The sequence below is a fragment of the Hetaerina americana genome, unplaced genomic scaffold (genome assembly GCF_022747635.1).
Source record: "Hetaerina americana unplaced genomic scaffold, ioHetAmer1.1.p SCAF_1, whole genome shotgun sequence".
Lineage (NCBI taxonomy): Eukaryota > Metazoa > Arthropoda > Insecta > Odonata > Calopterygidae > Hetaerina > Hetaerina americana.
In genome coordinates this window covers 2,353,653-2,368,595 of record NW_027286069.1, presented here as the reverse complement: position 1 = coordinate 2,368,595, position 14,943 = coordinate 2,353,653, and the positions used below count along the sequence as shown (strand labels likewise).

Sequence of the window (14,943 nt, the reverse complement as noted above, 5' to 3'; positions counted from 1 at the left end):
TAATTGAAAAGCATGAGGCGTGTGGGTGAGGATTCCGAAAATAATATTTCGGTAAGAAGGAGAGAAAACTTCGTAAGGGTGCTGTGGTTAGGTGGATGTGGATGAAGGAGCGGTGGAAGGAGGGGAGGAGTTGGGGGGAGGGGTTGGAAGGGTTTGGCAGAGTCCGAGGAAGGAATGACGGAGACACTTAGGGAAAAGGAGCGCGTGAAACTATATAGTTTGGGTTATACTTTGCCATTTACTTAGGCTCGCTTGACACTTGTTCACACTTTCACCATATGACTGTGCTTAACCCTGTTTGGATCAAAAATGTTCAAGAGAACCCATATGCGTGAAAAAGACGAAGTTTCAGTGATTTGATACATGAATATAAAAAGTAAAGAGGGAAATGGATGTAGGGCATAGGTAAGCATGGCTTGGTAGCAAAGCAAAAAGGACTTGAAAAAATAAAAACGAACAGCTGACTATCATAATGTTGTCCCGAAGTAACTTTCACATCTATATGTAGTTATAACATTAATGAAATACAGCTTTTCTATAATTTGTAGCAAACGCTGAGTGAGCATTAGCAATATACTTGTAATGAATGAAAAAAATGTGGATATATTTCTGCTGAGTCGCTCTCTTAAATAAACAGAAGCTAAAAGGTAAACTGCACAAAACATATTCAGTATTAGTATTTTGAAATAGCTATCAGAGCGAGAAAGATTAAATTAGTCGTACATTTAAATTGGAGTATAAAAAATCAAATAGAATAAATAATTGCATGCTGATCAGAATTAGAATATGAAACATATGTTGACCACAACTGAAAGTGAAATAAATACGAATCACTGTTTTGTTCTTAGACAGTGAAAAATTCCCGCAACGGCTAAAAATAACGACAAAAATTTTATGCGTTATCTCCTCATTTTGAGTGAAAAACTTACTAGCAAAGTTTAATGAATATCAAATTGCAAAGTTTCCCCGTTTTACTATTGCATAATGTAATAACTTTTGGACCACCCTGCTCAATGCGGCAGATTTTACTAAGAGTTTTACAACTACAATTATACAGAGGCTTTTGAGCATTTAAATACATCAAAACAAGGAAACACGATAATTTTATACATTTCCTAAACTCTGATCATTTTGAAAAATTAGAAAACCGTATGTTCTTCGAACTTCTAAGATCTTATCAAGTTAACTATGGTAGCAGCCGCAGAAATCGAAACATGCACATATTATGTAAACTCAATCGTGTTTCAAGAAGAGGCTTAAAATAAACTAGTGCAATTTTACTATGTTCTTATGGCCAATTGAAAAGCCCTTCTGAATATGTTATCGTTGCTTACCATAAACATGCGGAGCATGAAAACATTTCGTGCCTTCTTGGTATTCGTTTTACTTCGGTAATGTACTATGGACAAAGAAAAGTGACACAAAAAGAACGAGATAATGGGAAATAAAATGCAAGGATTAAGCAGTTAAGGTTAAATTAGATAAGAAAGAGAGAGAGAGAGAAAAGAGGGATAGAGAGAGAAGGATATCATCTCACCTGATAAATGGCAGGAGGTACCCACAGCACTTCTCCGTTGGGATAAATTAATACGTTGGATTTGTACCTCACTTCGTAGTTTCCATCCGCGCTGAAATGTAACAGAATATAAAATGCAGCGTTGACTCCCTGATATTCACCTCTTCTTTATTTATCTTTTTTATGGCAAGATAAGTAATTTATTTATGTACTCATTTTTAACGAAATTAAGATTTACCTGAAAAAATTAAATTCTGATATGATTAAAATATCTCTCGAAGAAAATATGAATTAAAAACTTTAATAGTGCTCAAAGCATTTGATTTTTGAAACAATATATTTCTTAAGTTATTATAGTTGATTAAAGTTAACATATGGGTGAATATATTTACAACATGTTACGATATATGAATTATGTTATTCGCATGAAATATTTACAGTGCCTTAAATTCTGATATACATATTTATTAAATGGAGCAATGAAGTATGAATATCATAAAGCACTTATTCGTATGTTAAGGTTGGCTTAGACGAAACTTATAAACATCTTCTTTTCTTGAGAATACGGAATTTTTATCCAATTCCATTTCAATAAATACACACATTATTTGAATTATAGTGAATTTTCCACTTTAATTTCATTGCATATTGAAATTATCCCTCCTTTTGATACAAAATAGCACAGTTTACAAAATTCTAAAAAAGACAATGAATAACTTAATAGAAAATTAATATAAATATTTAAATTCTAATTATTATCCGCTCAAAGTCAAATTTTCATGGGTAAAGTTTATATATTCCCCTTAACTATGTTCAAATATACATTTTGTTTGCAATGAATATTTACTGTCTTAAGAGTTCTAATGATCCTAATTTTATTACGATTTTATATTCCAAGGTTTAAAGAGAAGCATGATTTTTGTTACAAGAAAAATATCTTTATAATAAATTTTTATTAAAAAATCATAGATGTTATTGTTCGATCCAACGTTTAATACAATCTCTAATAGAGTTCACGGCTTTAAGTGTCTCCTATTTTATGCTTACGATCAGAGAGCCTCTCTCATGAGGGGTTGTTCAATTGGTTGACTTTATTACACACCTCACTAAACTTCGTATTCATGTCTTATCATTAACAAAAACCAACATGTTTTTGAGTGGATATACATACTTGTTGAAAAGCACTATGTCCGGCTTCCACACCTTATCGGGTGGCAGTCGAAGGACTCCTATTCCGCCATAGTCAGCCTCGTCCCACTGAAGCTGATAATCGCTCCATACCTGAAAAGTAGACAGTAATATATTTGTATATATAGAAATTATTTATTATCGAAAATGAGTTGAGATTATCCTTACATTATATTTTTATTTTACAGATCCTTTGATTGTATCTAGCATTTTTAGCCAATACTGCTTTTGTGTTCATTCTTCGTGACATTTTCTGCAAGTTTCCCAATTTTCGTGTTAAAGGAACTAATTTGTTTTGCAAAACCATGGAATTATTAAGATTTTTAGCGAGGAATGCCTTTGAGATACACCTGCAGATGAGGGAACGGTTTGTATTTTAAAGCGCTCCGAGAGAAACATGATTTATTACAATACCCAAAACACAATCGGATTCGGTCCAAGTAAGGAGCTCACACTGAAATTGCTGTAATACTGATAATGTATAAGCTGTCAGGACATACTAAAAAAAAGGTTTCTGTAAAGAGGGATTAAAAAAAGTAAAGATGAAAATGCACTCCATCAGAGCCTTTAAATTTCTCGACCCACCCCGGTCCTTTGTGCTTTTGTCAAAATAAGTCTGAGAAGTAATCCACTGAACGGGTGGCAGTCGAAGGACCGAGCCACCATTGAACCAACGACTGCATACTTTTGCATACCTCGACTTTTCGAAGGCCGAAATTACATGCTACTATTATTGACAATGTAAATAATGTAGTCTTCCTTGCGAAAAATTGAATTTTATCCAAGGTTTTTATTTTGAATGTGCCTTGATTCGTAATTTAATTACAAAATAACTCGCTTTCCCAAAGCATGACTAGCTGCGAGAGGTGTTATTAAACAGCAGCGCTGAAGAAAATTTGAAGTAATGAAAACATGGTTTTAAGAAGTCATGTTGAAAACGAGAAAGGGAATAACGAGCGAGTAATGAAGATCAAACGGAGAAGACGAAGAGGTTTATTTTGGGAAACTACAAGTATAAAATTTTGCATGAAGTGGTGACGTAGACTCTTCAGAGACTGCATAATATGGGAAACGGTTCTAAGTACGGGCAAAAGCCTCTTTAATTCAGGATGATAACATTTCATAGAGTCAACCAAGAGGTTGCATCCTCCATTGAACTCAGTACAGGGATGTATATATGGGATGAATGGTCCGAACCTCCCGAATTAATACGACCACACACTCAAAGTGAAACTTTAGGTCAAAAGGTAGATATGTTACTCACCATGCTTTCTCTTACGGCTAATCCTTCTAGCCTCTTCTTTGCCCTTAGGTTAATTATACTGTGTAGACGTGAAATATGGGTTGTATGTAAAAACTATTTCATATCCATGTGGACATTTGTAGCAACGAGTATATGAACATCTTCTCCTGCACTAATTACATCCTCCACCTTCTCAATCATATTCACACTAGTAAAATTAAGAAGAGTCTTCCTCCCTCTTCCCCGCTTGCTTAGACTTCATCTATATCTTTAATAATTTCTATATCTTAATTCTCCTATCATCTTCATCCTCTTTCCCTCAACAACTTTCTTTTTTTCCCACACCGTTTGTAAAACTTCCTATGTCTTCATCTCTATGAGGATACTATTTTCACATCTAAATAACTGAATCTACGCTCATTTCTTTTCATATAAGTTTAAATCTATCAGCCACAGACTACTACGATGCTTGTTATTAATCAGGCTAATTTTTACCAGCGTCTTTACTCGTAAACCTGGTGATCAGTTTTCTTCATTTAGAACACGAGGTCCTTTCCGAACGCAACGCTTTCCTATTTACCGAATCAAGGTTCCCATTCCTGTGTCAGAAATAATAAATTGGTGGATTTTCCGTTTCAAAATACTAAGAGGATGACCTGACATTGCGAGTGGTTGCTACCAAACAAAAACGCCGCCAATCACCCGAAGGAAGGGGCAGTATCCCTGCATTGCATGAACAAAGGCGGGGGTGGGGGGGCACAGTGGTCGGTGAGGGGCATCCATCTCACTGCAAGTGTCGTAAAAATTTACTTAGCTACGAATTTAAAGAGTTAATACTTGTTAGAGCACCATGACATGGAAGGTAACTTGAGTCACCACATTACCATCTCTAGGATCAGCAGCTAACCATTTTTTTCTTTTCCTGTCATTGAATTAAGTAATAGACGTAGTGGAACCCTCTTGAGCGAAATATTCTGGAGATACACCAATCCTCCATCCGGATCTACCAGGGGAGGATAATTGTGAGAATGCCGCTATCAATTTAGGGTGAAAACTTGTAACGTCCGGTCCCTTAAGTGTACGTGAAATTACTCGAAAAAGGATTCTTATTGGTGATAGGGCAGCTACAAGATCATTCACACAAGTTCCATGAATGAAACTAGGAGAGTGGGGATAAATCCTGGGAGCAGAAAGATGGCTGCAATGAGAAAGGAAAGCTATCTTCAATACAATGAAGAGATCACTATCGTGATGATAGAAACGAAACCCACTATCATATACCGCAGTGGTACGAGGTTACCTGCCAACGATGACGAAGTGGTGGAGGTGTATAACGATATGGCCGAAGTAATAAAAAAATATAGAAGGAGAGGACAATCTAATTATATTTGGCGACTGAAATATAATCGTTGGTGAAGGTTAAGAAAGGAAAGCAATAACAGGAAGTGACATAGGGTAGCGAAATGAAAGAGAGGAAGGCTTTAAGAATTCTGCAACACACTTCGGAAAACACATTTAATTCACAACAACCCACGAAGAAGATTCTTCAGAAGGATTCTAGGAGATTTAAGAAGATACCAAATTGACTACATGCTCATAAAGTATGAACTTGGGAATCAAATAAAGGTCTGTAAAAGCTATCCGAGCGAAGATATCGAACACAATTTGGCGCAAATGAAGTTCCTCCTGAAATTCAAGAAGCTAAAGAAGAGACTGAAGTTTCATTGGGAGTTACAAGGGATGAGAGAAACTTAGTCTAGGTTGGATTTCCAATAGACATTGGAAAAGAGAATGGAAACGTTAAAAAGAGAAGATAGATTAAAGGAATATCCTAGGAAAATGAGGACTGAATTTTTAAAATCCGCGAAAAAACTATAGGAGGAAGGAAACATGTGAAAGGAAACTGTTAACCACAGACGAAGTATTGGGCCTAATTGAAGAGAAAATAGAACAATAAGTTATAAAGGATATTTAGATTTACTACAATTGGCTGAGGATTAAAATAAGCCAAAAAGGAAGAAAATGCAGGCACATATGGATAATGTGTAGAGAAAGAAGTACGACTATGCCCAGAGAAAAGTTGAAGCAGCTTACATATCCGTGAGGCAGTATTTAAATGAACGCAAAGGGAATATCAACGCTTTGCGAAATGGAATTGGTGACATTCTATTGAAGATGAAGGCAAAGCAAAGAGAAAATATATGTTTATGAGAGGAGAAATATTGATGGACTTAAAGAAGAATATTACCATCGCTATATCAAAAAAGAAAGCGACAGAAATATGTGAACACTTCAGAACAAACAGTCTGACCACCTATGCATCGAGGATTCCTACAGAATATAATAATAAGGAAAGTAGTAGAAAGCGGGGATCAGGATGGTGCGATGGCTGACGTTTCGAATCCCAATATTTTTCAGTAGTATCCCGATCCCTGCTTGAGGTGCTTTGTGGAGGGCACTTTGAGTGAGTACGCCGTCTGTCGGATGGGACGTTAGGCATTGTGCCGACCCCGCCATGGCCATCGGCCATGTGTAGCCGACCCCGGTGGCGGCGGGGTAACGTCCTCGTCTGCCATTCCAAGGGTCGCGGGTTCGATTCCCGCCTGGGTGAGTTTTCCTCCACCTAGGGCTTGGGTGTTTGTAAATGTGATCATTGTTATCGTTGTTAATAGTTCGATGTAAAGGCCAGAATGCGCTGTTTTCGGACTTATACTGAATAAATAAATAAATAAATAAATTGTGTGTAACCCCTTGGCGCCTTTCGTTAATAGAGTAGGCTAATGCCGACGCCGAGTTTCTCCACACCCTTGATCCTTTCCTGACCATCCCTAATGGCGCAAATGGGATCTCAGCTTTCGAACGCCTCCCGTAAATCTACTGCTAACTAGTAGTTTAAAACAGAAGCGCATTTAAATGAGGGGCAATTTGAATTTAGAAGAAGCAGAGTAACACGAAAAGGCATTGTCGCTATCAGGCTCATCGTAGACATGAGAATATAGTTAGGTAAACTGACATACATTGCATTTGTTTGTCTGGAGAAAGATTTTGCCAACGTGGGCAGGAATGCGATGCTACACGCATGCATTTGGAAATGAAAAAATAGTAACTTTGTCATTCCAAACCTTCACGTGACGTTGAGACCTGAAGATGACGTTGAACGTCGAAACCCGGGTCGTACCGTAATTAATTTTCTGTCAAATCACAAAAATCTAGTATTTTTTCATTTCCAATATGAATCGACCCCATAAAGTTTCTGCAAAAAATCATCAATTACAACATATGCATTCATTAAAAAATTGAGAAGTATGAATTTATTAAAAGTAAATTCTAACACCAGGATATTGATAGACATGGTTTTAATTAGCGATGCCTGGAAAGAAGCTAAAATAAAGAAAGAAATTTTTGATTTGCTCATTATTGCCCTAGGTATTTTTGATGCCCGATGAAGAAAAATTTAAAGAGAACAGGGAAGAAATAATAAATTGCTCTTGGTGGCGAAAGAATACATGGGGAAAGGAAAAACTGAAATATATAATGGATATATGCTTCAATTTACAGTAAAGTCTGCAATAGAAGTCGGTAAAAATACCCCCAAGAAATTATGGAAAGGCGAGCTGGAGTAAGGGGAAGGAGTTTCCTATTTAATGAGCCAGATCACTTGTGATGGAGGAAGCAAATATAGTCAGCGAAATACGACAAGATATTCTATAAGAAGAAATAAAGGCAACTATTACTAGCATCGATACAAGGAGGCAATTCATTTAAAAGTTATTTTAGACTACTTTTATACGGATTTGAGAATAGGCGATATGGACGGCAGAGAAAATAAGATCAGAGTGGATGGGAATGTGGTGCAACAGAAGATTACAGAAAATGAAATGTATATTCAGAGTAACAAATGAAGAAGTACTTCGAATAATGTTTGAAGAGAGAAAACTACAGAGGAAATTTACAGTCGTGAGACACGAACAAATCGTGAGACAAGAACAAATCGTGAGACACGATAGTTTTTCCTGAACAATAATTAAAGGAAACATGGAGGCGAAACATTAAAAGACCACATTAATGAGGTCTAAGCGAGGAGCTGAAATACTGAAGATAACGGAATTGAAATAACGATTTTCTGATAAAATTAAGTTCACAAGAAGAACTGCCTCAAAAAATGGCGAAATTTTTGCGAAGATTAACGTGGCTTTAATGAATAGAAAATAAGCGGGAGTTGTAGAAAGAGGTCATGGTCCCTTTCCATGGGCAATAAATTGCCTTAATGATAAACATCATAACCATCGAGTCCAAGCTATCCAAGTACGTGTAATCATGTTGAATGCTTATCAGCGAAATGATAAAAATTATAATTTACTATGCAATGGAAATATTTCAAGTATAAAATATTGTAAGCGCATATTGATAAACATTTACATAGTACCCCGCAAGCCATCGTTTAGGTGTTTGGCAGGGGGTGATTCAACACCAGTTATGCAAGTTTTCCTTAATTGTTAGTCACAAGAATGAGAAAGGCAAAATTATCATGAGTTAAGAACAGCAGGTGATAGGATAACTGATTAGGACAAAATTAATATGAATTGAAACATAGCTAAAAATATTTTTCTCAGATAAATCATAGGAAAGATCCCGAATAATCCATTCGAACTGTTAGGCGATAAATCAATGAAACTAATGGTAGTTTACCAAAAAAAGGATTTTGCTTTCTAGCCTATCAACTGGATTTAGAATACTGACACGAATGCACTTTGGTACGGTTTAAGCCTTATGGATCAGATTTTAGAAATACTTTACTTGGGGAATAAGCAGGGCTATTGAAAAACAGCCACTACGCCTCTTAATAATAAAAAACAGCATCACTTAAGCTACTTTCGAAGAAAGCAGGGCGAGTGGACGCAGGAGATAATGAGAGCCAATGAATGTCCGGGATTGCTGGAGGGGTAAATGGCGAGAGAATTTGGTAAAGGGTGGAAATACATGGAAATTTAGGATGGAATTAAGGAAGTTGGAATGTATGCAGAGCTAAAGAATCAAATTCTGTTAAATATTAGAAATTACGAAGCACTGAAATTTGGAAATAAAGGGAAAGATAAAAAAGTCGTAATTCATAAAATAGATGGGATCGAGTTTAGAATTTCAGAAGAGGCCAGAAAAAAAAAATATATAATATATATCTATATATATATATATATATATATATATATACTATCCACACACACACACATATATATGTGTGTGTGTGTATATATATATACTCATATGTACTCGCGTATGTTGAAATGACATCAAACCGTTTATGGGATGCACACGTTAGGAAAATATGCGCATCAGCCTTTAATATATTAGATTTCATTACATGGGTTGTAGGAACATGTAATGTAAAGGCAAGCAGTGTTACTCCGAATTAGTTTGGCCACATTTGGCATGCGTGACCTGCGTGTTTGTGATACATGAGAGAAAAATTTGATTCCGGAATTGGATAAAGCTCAGAGAAATTTCGAGAGAATTTTTAAAAAATGCTGTGAAAAGAGAGTGCAGCGTGAATAATTATTTACGAACAGAGAGAACCGTAGCATAATATTGACGGATATTTCAATTTTTTCAATTGATTAGAGCAGTCTCAATGGATGATTAAGAAATTAATATAGTGTCACTCCATGCTACCTTTATTAACACTAGTCTCGAATGAATTGGGCCTGGACACTTTGATTTGAAGTCACCTTCTCTTGTCCGAGTACTCTCTCGCGCGAAACGCAATCACAGCAAAATCGAACCCAAGCGGCCGAACTTATTAGCTTAAATAGTAAAATTCAATGTTTTGGTCAATCACTTCAATGAAGTACATAGTAATTATGCATGTACGCGGTCAAGCGTTTTTGTATATTAGCTTGCTAATATATATTTAAATTTATGTGTGAACTGTTATTTCTGTATGCATGGCTTTTGCCCCAACTCCCATTGCTACACACCACTGCGGCAACTTGTGGGGCAATGTAGATGTGGATGAAAGGTTCATTTCTTGTAAGATGTACGAAATGTCCGTAGTCCTGAGGGTAAAGTAGCTTTAGCAGATGATCTTGATGCAATAAAACTTTGTGACGACATTTGGAAATAAGAATTAAACTTAATGAAAACTATAGTGATGAATTTTTGGAATGGGAGTAGTTCCTCCCAGCCCCGAATGCCTACTGCATCAAAAATACCGAAATAGAAAGTGCAGACTCGATTAAATACTAAGGTGTTACCTTCAATCAGGACCTCTGCTGGGTGAAACACACCGGGAATATGAGGACAGCCTAACAAAGGTTAGGGCTTATTGGAGGAGTATTGGGGAAATGTGATGAAAACGTCAAAGGGAAATTTATCTTTCGCAGGTTAGGCATCATTTAGAATATGCTGCTAGTATATGAGATCCTAACTAAGTTGGATTGATTGCCGAATTGGAAAGCGTGCAGCGTAGAGGAGCTAGTTTAGTAAAACGTTGTTATGGTAAACTGAGTAGCGTATCAACATTATTATAGGAGCTAGGTTTGGAAACACTCACGGAGCGAAGGTTAAATTACTGCTTAAATCTCTTGAAAAAATTTGAAGGAGGTTTATTTTATTTTTAGTTAATCTTTTGCTTTTGAATTCTCTGAACACTTGCCGAAGTTCCATCTTGGCAATTTGCTCTGGACATCTTATAATCGCAAATTATCTCATTCCCTTCGCCTATAGAAATATCGTTGCTTGTATTTTTCACCTTGGAGCGACATACCCTTTGACATTCTAACGTTTTTCTAACTTCCGCGTTGTGCCTTCTAGGCTCTGTGTAATAATTTACAACTTTGCTTGGCATGAACCTGTTTACTGATGAGCGCATGATATCTACGAAGTTATTTCACGTATCCTCAGTATTTTGGTGTTTAGTATGCATCTTCCTTAAATTTCATAAATGAAATCTCCAACAGTCACTTTTAGCAATTATAATCCCCAATTTTAAACAAGTACATTTTTCTTTTAAGCTTCCTATTTCTGATCCCACATGCCGCTCCCGATAGCGGCGGGGTAATGCCCAATCAACCCAGAGGTCCCGGCTTCGATTCTAACTTAGGTGGGTTTCCTCCACCTATGGTATAAGTGTACGTTCAATGTAATTCTTATGGATTAGGTGGAAAAAGGGACTACTATATAAACTCAATCCCGCTCCATTTAGACAACGACTAAAAATAAATAAAATATGGGGAAACTCATTGACTGCTCTGTGATCGCTAATTACTTGAGTAGTTTCTATGTTTAAGATCTTTTCGGGTACCCCCGCTGCCAATAAATCAGGAATATTATTATTCCTAGTTGGTGAAGTGACAAATTGATGCATGGAGTTCAACGGAAGAGAATATAATCACGACTCACAGATATTTTTGTCTTTGCCCCCTGCTTTTATAAACTACGTGTACGTGTGCTCCAAACAATAGATCGAGCATTGAAATCTCCGCGGAGATCGAAGCATTGTGATTATTTTGACTAGTGTTGTTCGGTCCAGTCTCCTTTCCCGCTTTTTACATCTCCCACTCAACCTCCCCAAGGAAACTGTGATTTTCAAAAACTTAAGTGCACATGAATAAGTTAAAATGTAATGAAACGCGTTGTGCCACCTACCAATAAAATTTATTTTTTGACTTTGGACATGTATTATTCAAGGGTTTTGAATCTCCACAAATGGTTGACCTGGTAATGATGAACTGTCATAAGGCAGTGTATCCCGCGGAGTTTGTTAGTACATAATATATCTGAACACTATCAGTTCACAAGTTTTGAAGGGCCAGTCTACCTGTTATGTTTTACCATATTTGAATACATGAAGTTGGACATTGAAAAAATACTCCAAATCAAAGTCCCCAGGTTCTATTCCATCAAAGTTAGTGTTAATAACTAATATAAGGGAGTAACAAAAAATTTATATCCTATGTCGCAATCATCCCGTCAGGCCACTCAAAACAATTTAAAAAATTTAACTATATCCTTTCACATTATCCTACGCTTATTTCTGCTCATAATTATTTGTGCTTGGTATAACAACTCACGCATACGCTATTCTAATTGCATTAATAGCTCCATTACAAACACTTTCGTACACATACAATGTTTGTATTGAAGATGTCGGGAAAAGTTTCGGCAAAATAGATTTATTTCAGACTTAGCTTCAATGCCTCAAAATACTTAAAAATACATCCCCTGAGTGTCGAAACACTGTTGCCAGCGGCTCTTCCACGACTCTAAGGCTCCCTGGTAGGCAATTTCCGGAAGATCCTTAAGGGTACTCTTGCAAGCTTCTTTGACGGCAGTTAGGGTCTTTTGGTGGTATCCTTTGAGGAGAGATTTCACTTTTGGGAATAGGAAACAGTCTGCTGGGGCCAAGTCGGGATTGTAAGGGGGTTGGGGAATCGTCGAGATGCAGCTGCAGAAGGTCTTCGCAAGCAGACACTCGACTCTGCTATTGATCGTCCCTCAAGACCTTCGCGGCAAGTTTAGCGCAGACCTTTCGCATTGCCAAAATTTTCAGTGAGAATGATGTGTGCACTGTAATCATATCAATGCCAGTACGATCTTCGATCATGCGCACATTCAACCGACGGCCTGAATTCAGCACTTCACGCACATGTTACGACATGTCATGACGTCGTCAGTCCTTGACGTCGACGGCCGTCCAGCGCGGGGCTCGTCCTCCACAATCTCCCGGCCATCTTTGAAGACCTTGTGTCACTTCAAAACTGCAGCTTGTGTCATGCTTTCCCCCTGGAACAATTGACAAATCATGCTCAACGTATCCGTACCCGATTTCCCCAGTCTAACAAATATTTTGATGGCATACCGCTGTTCAAGTGGACCAGCGAAGAATAGAAGCCTTTGAACCATGGCGCTCGAGGAGAATGCTGAAGATTAAATTGACAGGTTAAGTGAAGAACGAAGAGGTATATAGAAGAGCAGAAGAGGATAGGACCATATGGAGAACTCTACCGCGAAGAAGGACAAGATGGATTGGACACACGTTGAGGCACAATGGATTGATTATGAATATAATAGAAGGAAAAATAGATGGGAAGATCCCACGAGGAACACCAAGGGAGATGTACATAGGACAAATTAAGAAGGACGTAAAACAGGGAAGGTATCAAGGATTGAGGGCATTGACATTAAATGGAGTAGAATGGAGGGCTGCAGTAAACTAATCCTAGGATTGAAATATTGATGAAGACCGCTGTTCAATCGTTCGCCGCATTTTGTGCTTGCATCTATTCACTCGACAGGTGTCAACCGCTACGCGGTGCGACGCACATTCACGTCAGAAAAAAATTGACCCCGATAATTTTTATACAAACCTTGTATTAAAATTACCATATCATCCAATGAATGAGTAAGTCATTAAAATGTTTGTTATGAAGTATATCTTTTCGGGTCCTGGGGTGGGATCTTCTTATGATAGTGTCTATCTCTCTTATTTTAGCCCGGTGGCCTAATCTAACAATACAATTAGGTGCCTTAATAATTCATTCAGTGTCGCAAGAAGACTCGAGCATCCAGTACCTTTCTAAAAGTCTAAAATTGGTCGGTTGAACTTTAAATGATTTTGAAAGAATTTTTTGAGCCGTAAGTTCATTCTAAATCGCTGACCCAAATCAGCAGGCAGATTAAATGGAGAGCACCTAGAGCTAAGCCCTGAGACATGCAAAATCTACGCGTAGGATAGAGGGAGGTTTCTATTTCATGTGCCTTCTGCGGTTCACCAGGAAGTTCCGTTACATGATAATCACACTCAGTTTAACTGGAGAGCTTCCCATCAGTAACATTCAGCCTTATGTACCATACCACAACCATCGGTATCCCTAAAGAAAAGAAATCTTATGGCATTCTTATTTAATAACATAAAAATCCTTATTTAATGTTTTCATAAAATAATATACGAGTAAAAGTAATTTTAAAAGCAAAACATTTTTGCCAATGAATGAAATGCAAAGTGCAGACTAAAAGAAGTTGGCTAATTTTCTTTTCCTATAATTTCAGCTGGATATTGTCCGTGAGGACGTGATATCACCAGAGCTCAACACTCCATTCCCCAGAATTTTACATTATTCCTCTTCATTCTTATTAGTTGGTGTTATTAAACAAACGTAGTATGAAGCATCAGGATACTTTGATTCATATTAGTTAAGACTTACTAGTAAGTTATTAGGAGTATAGTAAAGTGTTCTGCCATCAAAACCCATGCCCGTAGCAGTCCATTGCTTCTCAGTATCCCCTGTATTAACTTGCTCTGTCTTCTTCGAAGTTCTCCCAGAAGTCGTCTCTCCCACGCCAACATGCCCAAAACTTTGTAATTAATTTTCCTTTCCGTCCATTTTATTTTTTTCCATTCTTCTCCACGCCCACATCTCAAAAAACCTCCAATATACATTTATTCTCTAGCCTCAACGACCAAGTTTTCGAGTAATACAAAATACACGAGATTACGTCTACATCTACTTGGTACCCTTATATTAAATCCTTGGGCTTGGGCAGGGGATGTTTATACACCTGTCAAGAGACATAAATATTAAATATTGCTAAAATTAAATTTGCAGAATATTTCAAATATTGGAGGTAATGTTTGCTACCAGCTCATGTATTACGGTATATACGTAGCTTAAAAGGACTCCTCTACGCATGCGAACCTAGATTCAGAGGAGCAATATAATGAATGATGGAAGAAAACATGACATCCTGGGTTACTCCCCTTTTAAAAATGATACTTTTCCCAAAACACGAGAGTTTGCCATTATTCTGATCGCTAATCGTTCGCAGTGGCATCTTAATTCCTTTCGCCCTACTTGTAATCTCTCTAATCATAATCTCACAACATTTCCTACAGAACGCACAATGGGGCTAACATGCAATTTCAGCATGAATTAGGAACAAAAGATTGAAGAGACTTGCTTCCAGTTAATGCAAGATATTTAATTTGTAATTTAACCATTAC

General features: G+C 37.2%; 1 protein-coding gene across 1 annotated transcript in view; it reads right to left on the bottom strand.

Annotated features, from left to right (window-relative positions):
• nAChRbeta1 (nicotinic acetylcholine receptor beta1) overlaps positions 1–14,943 on the bottom strand; it is a 218,237-nt gene that overhangs the window by 22,091 nt on the left and 181,203 nt on the right. Inside the window, exons 4-5 of the mRNA XM_071584697.1 lie at positions 2,688–2,797; positions 1,538–1,628 (exon numbers count right to left, since the gene is read on the bottom strand). Of these exons, the coding sequence (XP_071440798.1) occupies positions 1,538–1,628; positions 2,688–2,797 (201 nt within the window). The remainder of the gene's footprint in view (positions 1–1,537; positions 1,629–2,687; positions 2,798–14,943) is intronic.